Raw genomic sequence first — 23025 nt, forward strand, 5'->3', positions numbered from 1 at the left:
TTTATTAAAAATAGGAAAAAATAGACAGAAGTAAAACATTTGTTCTGTAGTTAGTTGTATAGCACAGAATAATTTATTTTTCTGTCCAATAGATGGCACTGCTGCTTCTTTGTTTGTGTCTCATTTTTCAATTTGTGCATAATATACTTTATTGAAGTGACTGTGCCTACATTTCCCGATGCCTGGACATATCAAAAATAGACAGATTTCACAGATTCTTTAAAATGGCATTCTGCTGTCCAAAGAACTGCATACAATTTTCAATAAAGCAAGTTATTGTTCTGGATTAAAAAATGTGAAGTGGATGGAAATACCCAGCTGAACATAATTCTCTTCTTCCCAGCAGCAGACTCACAGAAACAAATTCTGACACATATAACAAGGATGGCCTCAGAGCTATCAGATTGTAACATCCCAAAGTAATTCCTTTACTGTGTGTTAAAATAAGTACATGGGATTTTAAAGTGTGATATACTTTGCAATTTTGCTTTTATTTAGCCTAATTATCAACAAGTATACAAAGAATTTTTCATCAATATACAGTAGCATTGAAATTCTGTCAATACTTTGTGATAAAATTCTGATAAAAGCATCATCTGGGGGTGCCAATCTGTAAACTAATGAGGCATTTGGACTGCTGTACTTTTTTCTATGTGCTACTGAAGCGTGACACAACATCAGTTCTGCAGCAAAAGCTTAAATGCTGAACTAGGTTAAAAGTTATTTATAGTAATTTTTATGTCTTCTGGTAGAGACCACATTGAAAATCCATGTTTTCCAGTAAACCTGAAAACTTAAACAGTTGGTATGGGACTCATGTTCTCTTCTGCTCTAGATCTTTGGTTAAAATACTACAGGGGCCAGAATCATTCATTAATTTATTTTTGCCAAATTGTGGTTGCTTGGGGACTTGTGTGAAATGACAAGCTGGTCTCTGTCCCGTTCATCGTGAACAGGTGTTCTAATTACAAAACCTCCACCATATTTGACACCTTTATTAGCTGTCTCAGTTGAGAAACAAAGGATTGATTGGGTAGGGGTATAGAGCTAGCCTTTCATTGCTGTGGGGAAGCACCTAAAGGTCAAGGTTAATATACATTAGTGGGGGGTAGTATTGCCCATTGCCTATGCTGTTCTTGTGTTATTAATCAATGGAAGACTTATCCTTACGAGCTATCTATTGTGGGAGCCTTAATTACACAATTTGTTTTAACTTGTATTTTTTTCCACATTATATGAAAAGCAGACAACATTTATTGACCAAATATTCCTAACAAGAAGAACAAATCTCCAGCAAAAATAGTCTTGCGCTCTGGTTACATTCTGTAATATATGCTGTACAAAATGAAAGGGCAAGGAACACACCCTTCAGTCAATATGATACATGCAAAAATGCACATGACATGAAATATGGCAGAACACATATATATGACTTCAACAAGAGTGAATTTTTGGCTGGCCAGTAAACAGTGAAAACATTTTTAGTAAATAGTCTTCCCCTTTACTGTAGCCATTTTATTCTTGCCACATAAAGTCTCCCTGCTACTACTAGCTTTATGATTTAATATTCTTGGAGGGTGTATAACAAGAATCTAATATATAACCAATAAAAGGGCACTAGTCTCATTAGTCTCATTTGGGACCAGAATATTGTGAACATAATTACACAGCAAAGTCACATAATTATAAAAGTATATCAGCATCTTCATTATATATACACTTATTTTCAGTGGTTTACAAGACACACACAAAATATTCCAGAATGAAATATGACTACGGTAACTCAATCTGGAATGCATTTTCTCCAAACTATTTTTTTCCTATTATGTGAATGTAAAATAAATATGGGCCAGATACTCAGTCAGTGAGCTGGAACTATACCAATTTCTATCAGCGGAGGGTTCAACTCTATATATTCATTTATAGATCCTAGTCACACTTGGACCCTTCTATGACTTATTAATGGTTTTGATTTAGAAATGAAGCTTTGAAGTAATTATATAGTCACATGGCATTCATCCAATATACATATTTAATGTAAATTATTGCTTCCTGACTTTCACAGAAGACCTGTGATTAGATTATCTGGTGCTTCCATATTGTACTGGAAGCTGGATTGCAAAGAGAGAGAAGTGTATGTAAGCCACCTTTACAATTTCCTGACTCTGCCCAGCAAGAAACAAATACGGTCTCCATTATAATGCTGAGGAACAGAGACAGCTATTTCCCTGCCTGAGGTCTCAAAGAATTGTTCCAGCAGTTGAGCTAAACAATGTCCTGACTATCTCCTTGGCAAAAAAAAAAAAAAAAGAATGAGTTGGCATAAGCTGCTACACCAACTCAAAACTCTCCAGAGATTCCCTTTTCACAATATGAAACCTCAAAGGGCTGTGCTACGAAAAACAGCTGTAGCGGGGCTGAAAGTTTGACCCCTAGACTCCAATACCGTACTCTTTTTAAGTGTGTATGACTCCCACTGACACCAACTGAAGAGTCACGGACATGAGGAGAGCAGAATATCAGACAAAAAAAATCTATGTGAATCTGAGAACAGAATATTATTCTCTTGTGTTAAATTATGGCCCCATCTGGTAACATTAAGTGAATATTGGTGACTATTAGAGCTGAATCAATAAATTGAAACAAATAATTTATTTGCGGAGTTGTTTTACTTTTTCACTTCAAAGAATGCATGTGAATGGATTACAACTTCCTTGAGTATATTCCAGGAAACTTTTAAGGAATTTTATTTTATGGTTTGTTAGTTACATGTGATTGCTCATATACGTCAGACCGCTCTGTTTCTTTTCCCTGAACAGAACTTTTAATAGAGTTGGGGTAACAGAACTCTGTAACTGACAGTAGAATTTAGCTGATAAAATTATTTTGCCACTCAGTCAGCTAACCATCCTTTGTTAGTTGTTTTGGACACCGAAGTTACACTTCTTTTCTATTAGAGAATGCACTATGACCATTCTCTATTACTTGGGAAACAATGAAAAAAGAAAGAGAAAGACAATGACAATATTCAGAGTATCTGAGTTCTATCTCCCTCAAAGACTGGGTTGAAATCAGTCAAAAAAGTTGCATGAACCATCAAATTTTAAAGGATACCTTACTGATTTTGAATTTCCAAAAATTACCCCACATCGAATGTCTTAGATTACAAGGCATATTTTCTTCGTATGTTCTCTTCAAAACATGATTTATATCTCTGCTTTCATTACATCTGCTTCATACCTTTCCTTGATAAAACAAACGTTAGTAGAGATAGTGTAACTCTTGTAACACTGATGAGAACCAACCTATTCCAGATGACTCACAAGCACCAAAAAGAGCCTCAGAGTCAAATTCAAACAGACCTGCCGTGTAGGATAAGGACAAGATGAGGCATTCTTTAAAAATCAAAATATTATCATTTGTGTTTAGTGTTTTAAATAATAATTTAATTATTGCAGACTCACCTTGCATTACTAGGACTGGCTGCTGTCAAATTAGCTAATGCTGTCACTGCAGCTTCTTTTACCTCTTCATTGTCACTGCTCAGCAACTGTACTAGCTGGGGAATCCCTTTGAGAGAAATAATTGTGTACATGAATCTTTAAGTAAACCACGGCAATCTGAAAAATTATAATATGCTCTTTATAAAAGGAAGAGCACAGATTCTCAGTTCATCCCTTTCCACCTTACTTACCCTGGAGTCCAAATGCACGTTTGCTAGCTAAATTCTCACACATGGCAGAAATTGCTTGGGAAGCAGCAACTTTAACTCCATCATTATCAATTTCCAAAAGGTTTATGAGACACCTCTCAGCGTCTTCCTCATTTAAGATTTTTCTGTTTTCAGCTTTAAATGAAAGGGAACAATAGCATGAATCTGCATTCATTTTCCAAATCAGTGAAAGGACACAAATTTGATTTCATATAGTTGTTTCCAACATGACACTGGCTTTTGATAGCATGGAAGTGGAAACATTTTGGCAACAGAGACACCAGCAATAAATAAATATGCACAAAGCACCCAATCCAAAACCCATTAGACTTCAGTGAACTCTGAATCAAGCCCAAAAGGTGACTATTAGATACAGCTTTAAACATACATAGCCCAACAGAATGCAAAGTTTGTTCTCTGTAAGACTTAAAATGGCAGAATGCATACAGGCTTGATGAAAACAGCTTTTCCAATTCAACAGATCATACTTAGGATCATGCTCACTTCAGTTCATGCCAATGAATTCCAAATGCATAAAATTGAAGAACATACTAGTAAATGTACAATTGACCTTGGTGGAATACAGTTAATATACGACAATAGCCAAAAAAAGACAAGAGGTGTTAAAAATTGGATTTGAAATTCTGCACAGCTTGCAGTTCTTCTTTAGTGCACAATTTGCAAAGAACTTCAATTTCATACTTTAGCCTAGTGACACAGGGTTCCCTGCTGACCTACACTGCAATGATCTGCAGCAGCTAAGGAAGGACATAGATGTTCCCGTCCTCTACACAAGTAACAACATCGAGCATCTGCAATGTATCTACAGACATCTGACAATTATACTAATAAACTCACTCACCCCAAAATGTATGAGATCAGAAGTGTAGGTGTTTGCTAGAAAGAGCCCTGAGTGAAACTTTCTCAGTGAGAAAGGCACTGGAGAGTATAGATGCTCTACAGTTACAAGGGTTAATAAACATTTAATCATACGCATAATTTGAAGCAGATTAATTACATCCTTGAAGTTGTGTCTACATGGTAAAATTTCTGAATGTGTCAAAGAAATTCAGGAACCAATTTCGACACATTTGGAAACTTTACCAGTGCTTACTGATGGCTTTGAAGGATCATTCCCTCATTTGGACTGTTGTCTTACAAATAAAAAAATTTAAAAGGAAAGAAAAATATAGGAAGTTTTGTTTTAAATAAAATTGAATCTGTAGTCAATAGAAGTAAAGAAATAGAAGTCCACAAAGCCAATGAAAAGAAAGTTTGATTGAAAATCTAGTTAGGGCAAAATGATCCGATGCACATGCATGAAACGGGTAGCCATTTTCTCCTCTCTAGCTCAATTTTAAATATTTTTAGAACCACCAGAGACACACAACTGAAATCACAAAGCAAAAGATGCAACAAATTAAACAGGGAGGATTTTAAGCATCAGCAGAACCTTGGCCACAGCCTTGATGCATATCAGCCAGCTCTCAAGAGAAGGCCTTAATTGGGATTACAGACCGTTTTGACAAGTCATCAAGTATGCCGCTGGCCTGTTGCTTGCCAAAGTAGTCCATAATCCCTAATAATGATCTCTAGAGGTTCTTCATGCCTCAGTAATTTGGTCTTTGAACAGCAAGTTACTTATTACTATACAGATTTTCTTAAAAATTATTCTTGCTTTTAAAGACAGTTATGATGATGGGTGTTTCATTTTAAAGATAACTTATGCCGATGTGAAATAATAACAAGAACAATAATAACAATGCAATTCTGAATGAGTGAAAATAGTGACTTAAAATATTTTAAACAGAATAAAGACTTTTTCAATAATGTGAAAAACAGATTTTGGATTTGAATTTATAGTAAACAGTATGCATCTATATTTAGCTAGCTATACAGATAGAAGAAAATTATTAGTATTTTAAGATCCAGGTGCCAATTCTATTCAAAAGATGATTATTTTCTGCTGATCCTCTCTCTGTATGAGTTGTTTCCTTTGGCTTTTACTACAGAAAAGAAAGAATATACAATTGAAAAGCATCCTTTGTACTTAAGAACTTCTCATGTCAGTGCCAACACCCTATTTACAGTGATGAATTGCTTGACCCCTATGTAATTTGAAAACATTGATTTAACACACAAAATAAAATATTCAGGCACCCTCAACTAAGAGTGTCTGTAGTACTAACAATTCTGTTCAGTCTTCCATGCATTGACCCCATCATGAGCCAACCTTTGTTTTTCAATATATTTTCCTATTTCCCTTTTTTACCCCAAAATCATGGTGAGAGTTCTACTGATCACCTATTCAGCTCACTGTCATCATCTTATGGAGTTATTTATACCAATTTCAAGTAAAAAAAAAGTTAATGTTAAATAATATCATGACCTCTCACTGATAACCCAGTTGAGATAACCCAGATAAATAAATTATGAAAAAACATATGTTAATCAGGCTACTGAGCATGTTTAGTACGCTCCCTTTTGAAAAGATTTGCATGTAAAGAATGGGAAGACCTTCAAACCAGAAGTTTGGCAGAGTGAGGCCAAACTCAGGTGAGCATGATCATCCCTCTCTCCATATCCCCTTCATAGTATTTTGTTGTTGCTGGTGTGCCTGGCATTGTCAGGGGAAAGTCAGGCCCTCTTTAATCAACAGTCCAGATAACCCACTCACAGATATACAATAATTTATAGCATTAAATTATATTTTGCATTCTGAAATGGCTGCATTATTTGCTGGGCAAGGAGGGAATCACAGTAAAATTCACCGCTGTAATTCTGAGCATACAAAATAAAACCATTGATAAATTAATATATTAAATTCAGAATTATGTTACAGAACCACACAAACTTTCAGGGGCAAAAGGATAATGATGATGTATTGAAATATGATCAATTTTAATTTACATAAACAGAGCAGCATCTTAAAGATGCTATTTAAAATTGAATATAGTGTTTGTACCATGCAGTTTATTCTGAGATTGAGAATAGCTCTTAACGGATATACCTGTCTTATAACAACAACAACAAAAAATTACAAGAGTGCCTTTCCAAAGGGCTGAAAGGGACATAAACCAAAACTTCACTATAATCACATCTGTCAGGAAAAACAACAAAGCTGAATTCCATCTGTCAATAATAATAATAATTTTAAAACTAGACATTGCCCTATACTCCACTGCCAGGATTAAAAAAAAAGAGATAGATACCTGTTCTATCATAGCAGAAGTTAAGTTTTTCATTTCAATGAAAAGCAGTATGTTTTTTTCTCAAGTATGCAGGAAATGTTCGTAAAGTACAACCACTATCATCAAAGCTGAAGAACGTGGGCTACTGTATGGCTACTGCAAATTTAATGAAAAAGTCTTAAAAGAACTTGGAGCTTTGTGGCATTATATTGGATTTACAACAAGGCAAGTATTAGTAAGGTATACATTAATGTTGCAGTTTGCATAGGCTGTTTAGTATATTTACAACCAGGATCCCAATAAACAGACAAGAACTGCAAAAATTTCTCTATTTCGCACTTGGACTATTTCTTAAAATAGCCCCAATGCCACTTTTCTTTCTACTGGAAGGCTGACTTTAGACCAGTAGCTCTATGTTTCTGAAATAAATTCAATAATTCTGGGGGCCATGTTGAGCAGCAAGTTTACTGGACTGTGTTTTCCACTGCACCAGTACAACATGTTGCCCTTTGTCTAACTGGTTGTCAGCACAATTCTACAGCTTGGAAGCAACTATTTTAAATCTTCTTTTGATCTATTTTCCCAGCTTGCTGCACCCATACCAACTGTCATAGGCTGAAGAAGAGAGCAAACCTTTATAATGAAACCACATTGACTCCATTTGTAAAGAAGTATGACAAGATGATGCATCTTCACTGATAGTAACATCCCATGATATAAGATCATAGGCAGTACCATAATATATTATGTCTAGTTCTTGCCACTGTGTTTTAAAAATGTTGTGTTCAGTCATGCTTCTACTAACAGCTGCTAAAATATTAGGCCACAGAAACTGAAAAAGGTGTGAAAGAGGAAAAGAAGGCTATGCTTATGTGAAAATAAATATGAAAAAGGAGTAATACGGAGTAGAAAGTAGTAGGAGCAAATATAAATCTGCTTAGCATACTACTTACAAGCCTGTCACAAGACTATAAAAATGATACTGACAGTCCTAAGTAGCATAATAAAATCACAATACAGGAAAATACACAAAGAAAATACTGGTGTAAGAAAGTCCCTTCCTACCTTTGACACCTAAATATTAATGAAAATAATTTTCAGTGACTTGCAAAGCTTCCAATAGATAATGATAAAAGCATACAGAAACCCACAGAATACTAGAAAAGGTAGAGTCCACTCTTTTCATATATCATTTGCAATCCAAATAATTACAAATATTCAGGATGTCAAACTAAGAAAAGTGAGAAAAGAATTGGAAAGATAAGATGGGCAGAGAAGAAAGGAGGCCTGAAATACTGCAGAAAGGAGAGATTATTTTAGCCTTGTATTAAATTAGGTAACACATTTGTAAAATGCACATAAATTAAAGCCATGATTCAACCACGAGATGATAGAAATATGAATGAAATATTTAAGCTCTACTGTCATAGTTATTGTCACCAAAATCCCTTGACAGAATTAAAATCTTCTATAGACAGAAGTATGTTATTTCTTGCATTTTGCTATATAGTACTACTAGGCATATGTTGCAACTCAGAAACCAATGTATGGAAGGAATTTCAAATGTAGATTTATTTAAAGAGCATCCTTGTGGGCAAAAGTGATGAGCATGTTCTGCCTAATTCAGAATTCCTTGGGGAATTAAAGAAAAGCATATAAAAAAAGAACTATAGGATGAATAATTATAAAAGATGACAATGAAACTATTTAACTCCACTGGGAATATTAACCTGCAAGCCATTTGAAAGGCTTTTTTTCACGTCCCTGTTAAAAGGAATCTGTATTTGAAATTGCCTGACATTTAGACGAGCAGTTGTATGCAAAAGGAACTAAGCTTGTGATTAAGCCTTAACTGATACCAATGAGAAATAGTGCCAGCAGAGGTGGCTTAAGATGGCAGTTACCTGGCATCACTAAACAAAAGATAAAGAGCATATTTCCAGAGCTCTGTTTTCCTTTTTGAGGACAGCATTTTGCAAGAATATATTACATGTAAAAATAAATTGAGGCAAAATCTTAACATTTTCATAAGTAGAGAGCCTAGCGTCCAGTTGCTGCTCTGACTGCCAAGATTCACCACTGTAATTCATTCTTGCCAGTGTTTTCCTCAGCACAAGTACTACCCTCAACCAGATAAGATGGCCTCATTCTGGATGAAAATTTACTTCATTATCGAATTCACATGCATGGATTTTTAAAAAATCACATACAGTCATAAGCTGCTTTGGTAATTGCCTTTGCTGCATTCTTCTGAATATCAGGAACAGTAGAGACTCCTACAAAGGAAAGTAGCTTTTTAAGGCCTCCTGTCTGCTGAATCAGTTGCAGAATATGCACATCTTCCAGACAATTTCCCAACACGGCAAGAGCTTCCACATGTAGATCGCTGAATTCCTAATAAGGAAAAAAACCCAAACAACTTTCAAATCAGGATTAAAATATCTGTGGCTTTTAATTTTTTAGGACAATTGTTATAATTTTCTTTTGGACAGGTTATTATACTGCAAAGTACATTTGTTCAGACTCATGTTTTTGTACAATTTCTTTGCTGTGCCTTAGGATGCAACACAATTTATCAAAACAGTAAAAAAACCCCAAAGTCTCTCATTTATATCAGTGTGGGTTAGGCAGGTATTCAGAAAGGATTGGTCATCTTAAAATTCCAAAAACTTCACAAATTCCTCTATGCATTATATTTCCCATGGTGACATCTCAACCCAGGAAGCACTACAATGAGTCTCATAATAACATAAACAATGACATTTCCAAGGTAGGAAATTATGTTTAAGACCATTGATATCAAAGTAAATTCAGAAAAAAAAATTAGTGTTCAATCTAGGAACCAGCACCAGAGTTCAGCATATAATAAAAAATTTTGGGAAACATTGTTAAAAAGCTATATGGTGAATTTTTCTGATATTTACAACAGCTTGAGAAATGGACAGTAAAGGCAAAACAGTATTACTAATAGCAATAAAGCAATAAAACAAATATAAACATTTTGGTGAATCCATCTGCTCCCTTTCTTAGGAAGCTAGGTATTCTAGCTCCTCCTATTTCTATCATAGTTAGCTCCAAGTAAGGAGCTCTTTCTTCTTTTATCACTCTTCCATAACATGAATAATATTTCTCATTAGTCATACAACCATTATCACCAAGATCAAAAAACTTTCAAGGCAAGTAAACTGTACATTGGTTTCCAGTATCTTCAGAAGACAATCTAATCCTTTATTTTCTCCCAGTATTATCCTGGTTTCTCTGTCCTTGCTAATTACTTCGAAGGTTTTAAGGGCTAACAACTGAATAACTGGGTATTCAGATTTTAGTAGTTCCAGCAAGGGTGGGATTACATTCAGTGCACGAACTGCAGCACGGCTTTGAAAATCCTGCAGTAAAATATTCAACAAAGAACGTTAGTAATACAGAATGTAACGATACATCAGTTCCTGACTTTACAGAAAGAACACCAAAAATCTGATTTCAAACACACAAATGTGAGTCAATATTGCAGAACTTCCAGTTCTGGAGATTTCTTTCTTTTCAGCTAAGAATAAAACTAAATATAATCAAGCTCCAGCAATCTTAAATTCAGATTCTTTTTTGCATGACTGAAGTACACACTACAGAATCTAGTCCTGTCTAAGGAAGCCTATTTACTCTTGGTTTTGCCATGCTTGTCTCACCGTACATGTTTCTTTGAGAAAGTTCTTTAAATTTAGTTTAATCTTTTTTATTTACCTCAGTGGGGGGAAAATAGTTTTCATACTCTACTGTGGTTGCCTGGTTATATCTTCTTTTGTTTTAGTAATTATAAAATGACAATTTAAAATTTCAACTTCAAACAGTGTATATGCAGCTTAATAAAAAGACAGTAGTAGATTATATTACAATACAAAAAGAATAAATAAATTACAATTTACTTTTAAATAGCTTATTGCACATGTGCAGCATGCAATTATCCTTATCAATATAAGCAAGCACCAGGTGCAGTTATCCAGATATACCCTGCAACAAAGACAGTGAGATAGTAAAAAAGGAGAAAGAGTAAAATGTGATTCTGAATAGACATGCTCTGATGCCCCAAAAGAGATAGAGTTATAAACTGAATTCATTATTGAATTGATTCGCTTAAGCCATGGAAGAGAACTGCCATACAAATGCACCATTCTTTTGCTAAGCAGCATATGGATGACATTAGTGCTGAGTGTGAAAGTGGCCAGTAACAAATCTATTCCTCCCAGTATGGCAAGTAGCTGTTGACAGCATTCACCTATCATTAAAAAGATTTTCAAAATTGTGGCTATGGACTTGCTGGCCAGAACAAGGCACAATGCAATTGCTAGTTCTTTACTTTACAGGATTATTCCAATCTTTTGGAGAGACAGGTTATAACTGACATTACCGAGATTAACATTTTCCAAATAAGAAAATGTTAAAATTATAAAAAAAATATATAAAATTTATAAAATAAAATTATAAAAAAATATAATTCATACTTAATTAAAAAAATCTGAATCTGATCTCACTTACATTGCTGTACGGCATGGATAATTGCATTAAGTTCAACAGAATTAGAGTCAAATCAGCTTTATTCATAACTAACGTAACAATCAAGGACTTGGGTGTAATGTTTTCAAATACATTGATGAACACCGGAGAGTAAAGGAACCAATATTTTAACATTATTAACCCCACAGAGGATGGTGGGGGTGGGGAGGAGAGTGCTTCTCTGCCTCTAATAAAACAACAACAAACTTTACCTGCACCAGGAGGTAGATACATTCAACTGAATTCTTCTTAACGTCAGGATCAGGGCTACCCAGCAGTCTGATAAGTGGTTCTAATCCACCTTGCTCAAATATTTGTACTTTTGTAGTATATTCAAGAGCCATATGTGCTAGACACAGAGTAGCAAATTCATGGATAACTACATCTTCTGGGGGGGGGGAAAGAAATATTGTGATAAAGTTTTAATCAGCACAGTTCACCAAACAGTCGTTTAAAACATTACTTGAAGTCAATAAACAATAGCTGTTAATCATACCTGACATCTCCATAAACATGTTGCTCCATCTGTACAACATAAAACACTACTCAGTGAGTTTACCTATTTAACATGTAGTATGACAAATCATAAGTTACAAGGAAGATTTTGTTAAATTGTCTGATCAAATAGCAATCATAAATGATTCCTGAGTGTATTTTTGCACAAGGAATGAATACTGCAAGCTACCTTCTGGCGCCAGCACTGATATAAGTGAACTTGTGACATCCAGCTCCCTCAATAACTTCTTGACATCATCTGCAATGAAATAAATACAAATATGAAGTCTTCCGTTTGGCAAGAAAGAAACAGATTCTGCTCCAAGAGAAATGTACTTATGGTTACTCCCTGGGTTGACAAAAACATCTGACTGAGAATGACACACACGTGAAGTTATACCAAGATCATAACGGGCCCAGAAAACATACAGGAGATTTTCAAGTACCACATGGCATTCTTCGACATTTGATGTATACAAAGTTCCTCAATACTTCATTGAGACTTCACTGAAACTTCATTCAAAATATTTGATTCTAGCAGGTTCTGATTAAATAATTCACAGTTTTAGCTGTCAAAGAAATGTCCCAATAGTTAAAATTATTTGTGGTTAAAATTATCAAACTAAAAGCAATCCTTCCACTATTGAATTTTCAAGCCACCACTTTCTAATTTTATGCTAACACAGCCCACACTGCAAATTGAAAACATGAATTATATAGGTCTTATTAAAATCACAGCAAAGACTTTCAGAATGCATTTTTATTGTTGTCAATGGCAAACTAGCAAAACCACAACCACTGGATAGAATAACCTAAAACCATTCTTTGGGACAGACTTCATGTGATCTTACAGAGCTGCATTGTTAGTATCAACACTTACAGTGTTGAAATGTAAGGAAAATAAGGTATGAGCTGAATTTTCAGTTAAGATGGGAGATCTTCAGTCCTTCAATTCCATGTTTGTGCAGCAGTGTTGGAAGCCAGCGTCTAAAGGGAATGACCATATGCTAATGCTGAGCTGAAAGTAAGGTAAAGAATATAAGGTCCAATGCTACCTGAAAAGCAGGTAGCAAAAGACTTGAACAGTGGTTAGGATATCACCATGGAAGACAACTGAGTAGGACACCTACCAAAATAAGACCTGATTAATTATATTAATTAGATATAGGTTTATGAATCAATGTAACAATAACAGCCACTGAAACTCAACCTTATGTCACTTATTCTTTCATCTTCAGGTGTGCCTACATACCACTTTCTGCAGTTTGATCATCTGGCAGTCAGCCACCTAGCATGGGTGTAAAACATTCATTCTCATCTTATAAAAATGTACAAGAAAATCTGCATATACCGTGGTTTTATAATTTAATAGTGGTATGGCTACAGTAGATACACTGTCTTGCTGTGAATGCAATGTCTCTCAGAGATAATCAAGACCTCTTGAATTTCACTAGCTCAGATACAGATAACAAAATATTTACAGCAGCACTGACCTGCCAAAGAAGCTGGGTAAATACGCATGCCAATGCTTATTAGTTCAGGGCTTTTTTTGCCATCAGTCCTTGAGTTAGCTACTTTAATTTAACACATTTTCTTCCTTATCACTGTAGTTACACTAATGCCTCAAGTAACAACGATGTTTAACCATAGCATTTTCTGTAGATGATAAATACTACTTTATCTTTCTCTTCCAGTTTTTGTTAAAAAAAAAAAAAGTGTGTGTCCTGTCCACATTGGTGGGCATCTTATGCAATCCGCTTTCCGTGACAAACACAATTCCAGTATTAAACTGTTTCAATTTGGCCCCATAAAAACAAAAATAAGGGTTGCAGGAAAATTAACTTCTCTTATCATTTTTTTCCAAAATCAGTGGAGTTCACTTTAGCTGAATTTGTTCCTTTATTCTGGGCCGTTAATACAGGATTTTTTCAGATGGGCCACCTATTGCTTTGGTGACCACACTCATACGCATTGAAAAAATATTAAAAAATGGAGACTCTTACGATTAGAAGCCATGATGCCAAATACCATGATTGCATTTCTGCGTACAATTGGATCTTCATGTGAGATGAGTTTATACAGACGTTCCACTGCTCCAAGACCAAGAAGGGTCAGTTTGTTTTCATCACCTGAAGAGTAATTAGGTTAAAAGTTCTGTAAAAATGCAACAAGCTCACAGTTCTAATGTAACAACGTAGAACAGCTACCAACCACTTATCGGACTCTAGAATCAAAGAACAAAGGCCTAGACACAACCTTGGGAGATCATCTAATCTATACCCTAAATAAACATGTGCCAAATAGTATCAAGGATTAATTCACATTTGTAAAGCAAAGGATGCTTCTGTCCATTGGACAACTCAACTCATTTGTTGGAGATGGCAGTGGTAGTACAAAGGACAGCTTTCTATTTAGCAAAGTACAAGTGAATGATATCATTAAGAACCTCATTTTATTTTTCTTTTTTCTTGCCTCATAATTTTATTTTCCTCAAAATAACAGTTAATTTATTCTGTGGATCTGTACCACTCCTCAACTGAAGCAACTACCAGGATTTGGCTCATTAAATCCCACCTGAGAATGGAGCACTTTGTAGCTGCATGCTGGCCATGCAAAGAACAGAAGCATTTTGTATTACAGCCTTCTGTCCCTGCTCACTCAAAAAAACCCCCAAACCCAAGAAACAAAATCCAAAACCTACTCCTCAGTTCCCATAACAGCTTTAAAATTCATTTTCTAATGAACCATGCCTGTCCTTTCTGGCTACAAGTAAGCCATGTGAGAAGAAACTGGAGAGCTATGCTCATTCTCAGGCCAAAACACAATTAAAACACAAGAACTATTTTTTATTGAGGGATGGGACTTCATTTACTAGCAACATCCAAGAAACAAATTAACTGCAAAGTGAAAACAACTCCTCTTGTGCCACACTGCAAAGTTACAGTCTAGTCTTCTGGAAGATTGCAGGAATATCTACATTAACAATTTAAAGGATTACTTATTTAGTAGAAACAGAAAAGTATCTGTCCTCTTGCAGTACACCATATGTTACTGCGGGCAGCAGGGAAGAAGCCAACAAGAGTTTGTGGTGTGCACGGCTCATAGCTGTCTCCCAACAGTCCAAATTCTCTCTTCCCATATTCAAAATTTGGTTGCATGCCCCCAGCCAAGCTTGCCGCATTAAGCTGAACGTAAACATCTTTCAGAACCCAATGATCCTATGCCAACTGTCAAAGCCGCTCTTCTCTCACAACTTCAGCAGTGCCATCGGCACAACAATCAGCATATAAATCCACAATTTCTAAAGAAAGATTAAATGGAAATTAATATTAAAACAGATTAATTTTACCAAGAATGCTACCAATGTATACCAATTTGAGTGGCTGGCATGGAATGAGAAGGAGACAACTTAGGAAATTATATGCTACACAATTTTGAGCCTTTGCTACATAGTCATCATCTGGGTACCCAAAACATGACGCTTAGCTATAGAAAATACAGGGACCCTTGGAAAATTTGGAATCTTGTTAGATTCCCTACACATACAGAAATAAGCTTGATGAAGGAGGGTGAGTGGTCTGCAATAAATCATCTGTCACAAAAGTATTGACATAAGAGATACATGCAAAAATAACAGAAACAGGCTAAAAAGTAATTTTCATTGAAAACTGAACCTTAAAATAACTACACTATTATAGAATTTTCAAACTGTAACATAAAAAAGATAATTCTTTCCCAGATGCAGGTCTGTTGCTCATAAAAGAACAGATCTGGGTTACACCTAAACCAAGCTCCATTCAACACAGAATGTAAAACTTTACAACAAAATGATAAAAGCTTCCTTCACACAAACGATGGGACTTCTTTATAACTGCAAATACAGGTTTGATAGATATTCCAGAAAGCCCTCAAAACCTTGAAAGAGACCTCTGAGATGAAATGAAGATTTTAGTGCTAGGAAACTAAAAAATTGTGAATTACTACAAAAAACTAAGCAACACAAAGGAAAGCTCATTGCAAAAAGACTAACCTTTTGATGCAAATTTATATAGAGCATCACATGCTTTGGCCAACACTTCCTCTTCAGGAGAACCAAGCATCAGCACAACCGTTGCTGCTGTTTTGCTCTCAATCAATAAAGGATCAAACTACAAACCAAAAAAAGAAAGAATAGCTTGATTTATACTGAGCCTTCCCATGTGCTGCAGTAGACTCCCACATTTCATTAAAAAAAAAAAAATCTAGTTTGAGATCTACACTGGGTTAGAAATATTAACATAAGTTGCTATTTACTTGAGAAAATTCAATTTTTTAATAACAATTTGAGACATTGTTGAAAACTAAGAAAGAATAATTTACTTCCAACTATAATGATTTCATCCCATATGGAGATTTTGGGAAAACCCTGACACTTCCTTGTACATCTAGGAAATCCTGAAGGCAACAGACTATGTAATTCTGTTACACGTATAACAGCACTCTGTGGCTTTGGAACCAAAGCCTATGCACAGAACCTATGAACTTAGGTGTTGTACCAGGAAGGGGATTTGGTTACTCTGTGACATTAGCACTTTGTGGTTGCTTTAAAATAATAAAAGGATGCTTCCTGTATGTTCCGTGAACCCAGTTCACTGTCTTACCGTGTTCTTATACTAGCTGAAGTTATTTCCATCATATAATCCCTGCTCAGCCAGCTAGAAATGATACAAAGTGTTCATTTCACTTCTGACCTCTCTCATATAGAGAGAAATCTTCTAACAAATCTGGCAGTTTTCACCCTCTTAACAGATTCTCTGGGACTGACATCACTTGAGAAAGGGAACCTTCTAAAAAAGTCTTTTACTCTTTAACAAGACTCAAGGATTTCTGAAAACTTTACCCATTAAAAAGTTTTAAGCTTATTTATATTTAAAATAATTTTTAATACCCAAAAACTGTCTTCTGTCCTCGCAGTTTAGGCCTATGAAGTATCTGTGCTACATACAGAAACTACTATATACTGGAGTTGTGCAGTCTCTCAATATGAATGTATTTATCTTTAAAATACAGCAGATTAATCATTTAAGATTGCAATACAAATTACTTAAAATATTATTACAATTCATATTTATACCATATCAATTTTAAACTGTATATTATGTGTTTTACTTCATTAAAAAACCCTCTAATAGTTACATGAGAGGCACATGTTGCTAAACAATAAGGGCATGAAGACACATACAAGTCAGTTGTCAAGCAAGGAAATTATTTGGAGAAAACCTTCAAAAAAGTTATGTGTGTGCTAGAAGGAAAATGAATAGAGAGGAGGCCTTTTTTTCTTCTCCCTCCTCTGACTTATTAAAAAATAAGGCAAAATATGATACTAGTACCCAGACTTATACATTCATATTTTGGGTAGTTTCTTAAACCTAAGTAATTTCATCATCTTCCATGAGGCATATCACACAATTTAACAGTCTGCAAGATCACCATCCAAGTTTCCTTAACAGTTAAGAGGTTGTCTGGCTAATGTGCTTAACTGATGTCCCCAGCTTCAAGCAGGTCTGAAAACCTGAACACGCTGTCCAACTTCACGCTTGCTGTGACAAGCTGGAGGCATGTGACAAGTCGTGGAACAAGCTCCTTATTAAAGAAAATACAATCAGCTTACTGTACAATAAGTCATTTTGCTTAATAATGACTCAGCAACAAGAATTAAACCAAATGGGGCACAGCGGTCCAAGTTACATCATAACGACGGGCCTAAAATGATAGAATTCTTTATGGGAATTTTCTTTTTAAATTATAAGGAGGCAAAATGTTCTGTTTATCACAGCAGCATTCATTCTACCCAGTTTGCTGATTCCACCCGTATGAGAAGCATATAGGAGAACTAAGAGATGACTGAAAGCCCCTTTAGCCACCCGCATACTACTCTACTTCTGCACATTTGTGTCCTTGTGTGGACAGAACATGATCTTCCAGGTTACTGCTGATTTAAGCATAGACATATCTCCTGGGTCTGGCCAAATACTCGGCAATGGGATAAAACTGTAATTTTTAGTAAAGGCTGTTAGCCCTCCAGAGAAAAATAAATGTGAAGATTGATCTCAGATGAAGTTTAATACAAAATGAGATATGAAATAAGAATTTTAAATCTCATTTATTTACATTGATCTAATACCAAAGATGCTATTAGGTTGCTCCATTTTCATTACCTCTCATGTTCACAAGTAAATATATAAGCTACTATTCAATGATAATTCCTAGAATTTAATGACAGGTTGGCACATGAGCACAGTGAAATGGGTATAATCTCTACCCATTTGTATAGACATTATATTCACCACTATTGTCTGAAATACTCAACAAGCACTTTCCTATTAAAAGCAATTTTGTGCTGAAAACACTGTAAGAAGGGTCATTGAAGTCAACGTATATTTAAGAAGTCAGAGACCTGAGCAGGTCAGTGATTTGCTGGGATCTAACACTGTTCATCAAACTACCATAGAACTGGATGTGACTTTTGCTTATCATAATGCCAGCATAGCAAGAGTTCCCCCCTCTTTTTTTTTTTTTTTTTTTTTTTTAAAATCAAGGCATGCTCCATGCAGTCATCGCAGACTCTTCCCTTAATGCCACATACAGGACAGATTATATACTAGAATAATATGCCTGAAGTTGCAAACAACCCTGTATTAAACACAGAAATTTAATTGGTTTACAAGCAACAACATTTCCAACATTCAATTTGTATTAAGAAAAAAGCAAGTTAAATGAAAAAGAAAGCTATAATTCAAAAACTCCTATATGTCTTTGATCATGATTTTTGTGTACATGTGACTTCAAAGCCATTAGAAACTGCAAAGTATTTGGTTTTTTTGTTTTTGTTTTTGCTTCCATCAACTTAGCATAGTTGAAATTGAAGGTAATACAAAATAAATAAATATGTTTCCAGTCAGACCAAAGACCCATCTAGCCCAGCATCCTGTCTCCAGCAAAGGCCAGTAACAGCTGTGGGCAAGCAGACTATTAAACTTTGTTTGTATTCCCTCCCAGACTCCAGCACTCTGCAACCCAGAGAATGGGTGAGCTTGTGATTTTATCTCTGTGTTCAAGAAGTCCAAGAAATTATTTCCACCAGTGAATTTGGTAAATAATTTTTTAAACCACCTGTATTGCAGCCACCCTTAATATTCTGAGACACAAGTATCATAGTATAATAGCCATATAAATAGTTGCGCCTTTTCTTTGTTTTAAAACTAACACCTGATAATTTTGTCCTCCACAGTTCATTCACCATAAAAAACAGCGGAATAAATGACACCCATTTGCCTTCTCTCTATATTAATTGTTTTGTCTAAGTTTCTGTGAAATTCCTCTTCACAGCCATTTTCTTTTGGGGATGAAGAAACCTAGAAAAGGTTTTCCTAATACAGAAGCCACTCTGTCTATTCTTGTCTTTCTCAGTACCTTTCTGTAGTTCACCTGTACCTTTTTTGAGATGGAAAGACCAGAACTGTTAATGGTGTTCAACATGTGCATGTGTAACACATTTGCTAGTGACATGGTGTTTTGCCTTTTATTTCTGGAATTTGAAATGATGTATTTATTCACTTTTGCCTACTTAGTAACTGGCTGCCACTTTCATGAAAGCATCTACATTAATTCTGATAGACTGGATGACAGAGGCTGCAAAATAGAGCCCCATGACATTCCACTGGCAACCTCTCTCCGTTACAAAACCTGAACAGTAATTTGTTTTCTCACCTTTGCTTTCTATTTTATAACCAGACATTATTGCCAGTAGAGGAATTTCTTCTCACCTGTTAGTGTTTATGTGAGTGAAGAGCCTGGTCTAAAAACTTTTGAAAAAGCTAAATAACTGTATCAACCAGATCACCATTATCCACTTGCTCACTGACTCCTCTAAAGAATTCAAATAGATTTCAGCAATCAAACTTTCCCCAACACAGGCAATATTGATTCTCCCCCATTACTATCATATTTATCCAAGCTTTTTTTTTTTTTTTTGTAATTCTACCAATTAACACAGCATGGAAGATAAACTGACAAACTTTCTGGCCTGTAATTATTGATGTATTTCTTTTTGAAAATGAAATTTTCTACCTTCCATTCCTCTAGTACAAATGGTATGTATTAAATAGCTTAAGCAACAGTACCACAATTTCAGATTTTAGTTATTTTTCACTTAGAAGACAACCTGGGAAAATACTATTTATTCATATTTGGGCAATTTCTTCACATTTGTTTTAGTGATTTGCTACATAGCTTTGTCTTCTGACAAAAAATAAGTAATTTTGCTCTTCTTTTAGGACTTTAATCACCTAATAGTGTCCCCTTAAGAAGCTTCTTGCTTCTAGTAAATTTGGAAAAGCTTTATTGCTAGATTTTGTATCCTTACTAGTTCTCTCCCAAAATATTTTGGTGCATTGTGACATTGTGATTTTACTTTGTGAGTGCAAAGATTTTTTTTTTTGTTTTCCCATTTAGATGCAAATTTCACCTTTTGAAGGATGTATTTATCTGCTATTATTGTATTGTTTAATCATGCTGTCATTTAAAAAATATCCTTTGAATTTGAATTAACTGACTACAGGTCTGCTTTATCCTTGCACCTTTCATAGTGTCTTTAGAAGCATTACCAATACCTTTAATATTCTTAACTCCTTTTCCTTTACCTAGAAAAACAGAGTTAATATACCTGGTCATGTTAATTGTTTCAGTTTTGTCATTGTCTGATCACCTATACTAACAATACAAAACCAAGATATTCCACTGAATCACAAGCAGCTGACATTGGAAGGCACCTCTGGAGATGATCTGGTCCAACTGCTCCCTTCAGAGCAGGGTCAGCTAGAGCTCAGGGCCAGTGCACAGTCTGATTTTGAATATCTCCAAGCATGGAGACTCCATAACCTCTCTGGGCAACCTGTGCCATATTCCATCATTCTTAGAGTAAAAGAGGATGGGTTTTTTCTTATGTTTAAATGGAACCTCCTGGTTTCATTTTATGCCCATTGCCTCTCAGCAGGCACCACTGAGAAGAGCCTGGCCTGACTTCTTTATGTCCTCCTATCAGGTATTTATACACATTGACAAGACTTCTCTCAAGACTAAACAGCCGCAACTCTCAGTCTTTCCTCATATGACAAATGCTCCAAGCCTTTGCAGGCTTGTTTCAGTAAGTCCATGTCTGTCTTGCACTGGGGAATCCACAACTAGACACAGCACTCCAGGTCTGGTCTCACTCACCAACGATGAGTGGAAGACAACAGTCCCCTCCCTCAAGTTGCTGGCAACACTCTGCCTAATGCACCCCAGGATTTTGGTAGCTTTCTTTGCCCCAGGTGCACGTGGCTGGTGAATGTCCACCAGAATCACCAGGTCCTTTCCCATAAAGCTGCTTTCCAGCTGGTCATCACCCAGTCTGTGCCAGTTATTCCTCCCCCAGGCACAGGACTTGGCATTTCCCTTTAATGAACTTAATGAAATTCCCATTTTCCCATTTCTCTAGTTTGTTGAGGTCCCTCTGAATGGCTGCACAACCACCTGGTCTCTCAATCACTCCTCTCACTTTGTCTATGAGAATGTTATGAGGTAGTGTTGAAAGCCTTACTAAAGTCAAGTCATATTCATATTTAGGCATTAATTGCTCAAAAGAAGGTGTTTCTGTGGAGATTGAATTTCAGGAGTTGACAGTGCCAATTCACCTTTTGAACATCAGTGTTGTGAATGAAGCCATTTTCAAAAATACTCAGGTATCTACAGCTTGCTTTCAGTGATAATGCCTCAGTATTTTCTCTAGTAGTGATCCTAGGCTTCGATTATAATGTCTATGCCCTAGCTGATGATCAAATAGTAATATTGTCTAGACCAAACTTAATGAAGATATCATATGAAAAGTTCCTATCTATGTCAAAGCTAGCATATTTTATTACTGTCTAAGGTCATCCATATAGAGATGGAGGCTCAAAGCAATATTTTTCCTGGAGAAGCCCAATTCTTAGAACAGATAATAGTAGAAGACAAATTATGAAAGGCAGGGAAAATAGAGTCCTCAGGAGTACTTTCTAAAACATATAAGCAGTGGCTAGGATAAGAGGTGTGTTTTCCACCTGTTCCTAGAAATCTATAAAAATTCGGGGTCATCTGCAGTACCATATATTCTCAGAGCATTCCACCTATACAATGGCCCTCTTTTATAAGCCTGTCCACATTATCTCAAGGTTTCTTTTCTTGGATTTGACATTTTCATAAGCAGATTATCAATCAGACATAATAGCTAATACATCTTTTATTTTGCCTGCATCCCATTTCCTGCCATCTGAAATATCCAAGTGAAATTTTGAGATTTGATTTTACATGATCACTATAATAATATTCTTATAGCTAGAAAATTTTCTTGGTTGAGAGTTACAACTCATCAATGATCTATTTTCATATTTAATACTGTTTTGCTATGCAATGTTCAGGTTTTTTTCTCCTGATAGAACTGCTAGAAGAGATATGCTAGCCTGAAGTACAATAAGGGTAAAAACTAAGCCAAAACCTGCAGATGCCACCTGGACTTCACTCGTCCCAGTTCTTTCATTTTTAATAGTTTTATTGACCTTTTCTGTAAGTTTAATTTTTTCAAATGTTTTTAAATGTTATTTACAGTTTATTGTAGTAGTTAGTAGGTTGTACCATACTTTTCTCCAGAAACTCTTAATGGTATCTTTTGGATCTAGAAATTGTGGTGCTGCTTCTATTGACTATCTAGATATTTACTGAAAAAGTCAAGTTTTATTACCTTGGAAGGGGATTAGCTCATCTGTATACCTTAAATCTACTGTCATGCTTTAGACTGCAAAGATACTTAGCTTTAATTCTTCAGGCCTGTTTTAATTAGTCCTATCCACACACACCTTCTTTGTGTCTCTTCCTGGTTTTCTAGGTTATTCCATACAGAAATGGCTTTAGATCAATTTATCCTCTCATGTTGAAGTTTTATGTGAAGACTGCTTTAATAAAGATTTACTATTGATTGGAGCTTATGCATTACGTATGTAACGTTCATTTTTCCACAGAACAGTT

At 35.5% G+C, this 23025-nt stretch overlaps 1 protein-coding gene across 1 annotated transcript in view; it reads right to left on the minus strand.

The window, feature by feature from the left end:
* The window catches only part of ARMC3 (armadillo repeat containing 3), a 60622-nt gene that overhangs the window by 27867 nt on the left and 9730 nt on the right, over positions 1-23025 (minus strand). Inside the window, exons 4-11 of the mRNA XM_075082662.1 lie at positions 15977-16094; positions 13950-14075; positions 12137-12205; positions 11664-11839; positions 10095-10289; positions 9114-9297; positions 3695-3847; positions 3465-3570 (exon numbers count right to left, since the gene is read on the minus strand). Coding sequence (XP_074938763.1) covers positions 3465-3570; positions 3695-3847; positions 9114-9297; positions 10095-10289; positions 11664-11839; positions 12137-12205; positions 13950-14075; positions 15977-16094 — 1127 coding nt within the window. The remainder of the gene's footprint in view (positions 1-3464; positions 3571-3694; positions 3848-9113; positions 9298-10094; positions 10290-11663; positions 11840-12136; positions 12206-13949; positions 14076-15976; positions 16095-23025) is intronic.

The sequence above is a fragment of the Phalacrocorax aristotelis genome, chromosome 2 (assembly GCF_949628215.1).
Source record: "Phalacrocorax aristotelis chromosome 2, bGulAri2.1, whole genome shotgun sequence".
Classification (NCBI taxonomy): Eukaryota; Metazoa; Chordata; class Aves; order Suliformes; family Phalacrocoracidae; genus Phalacrocorax; species Phalacrocorax aristotelis.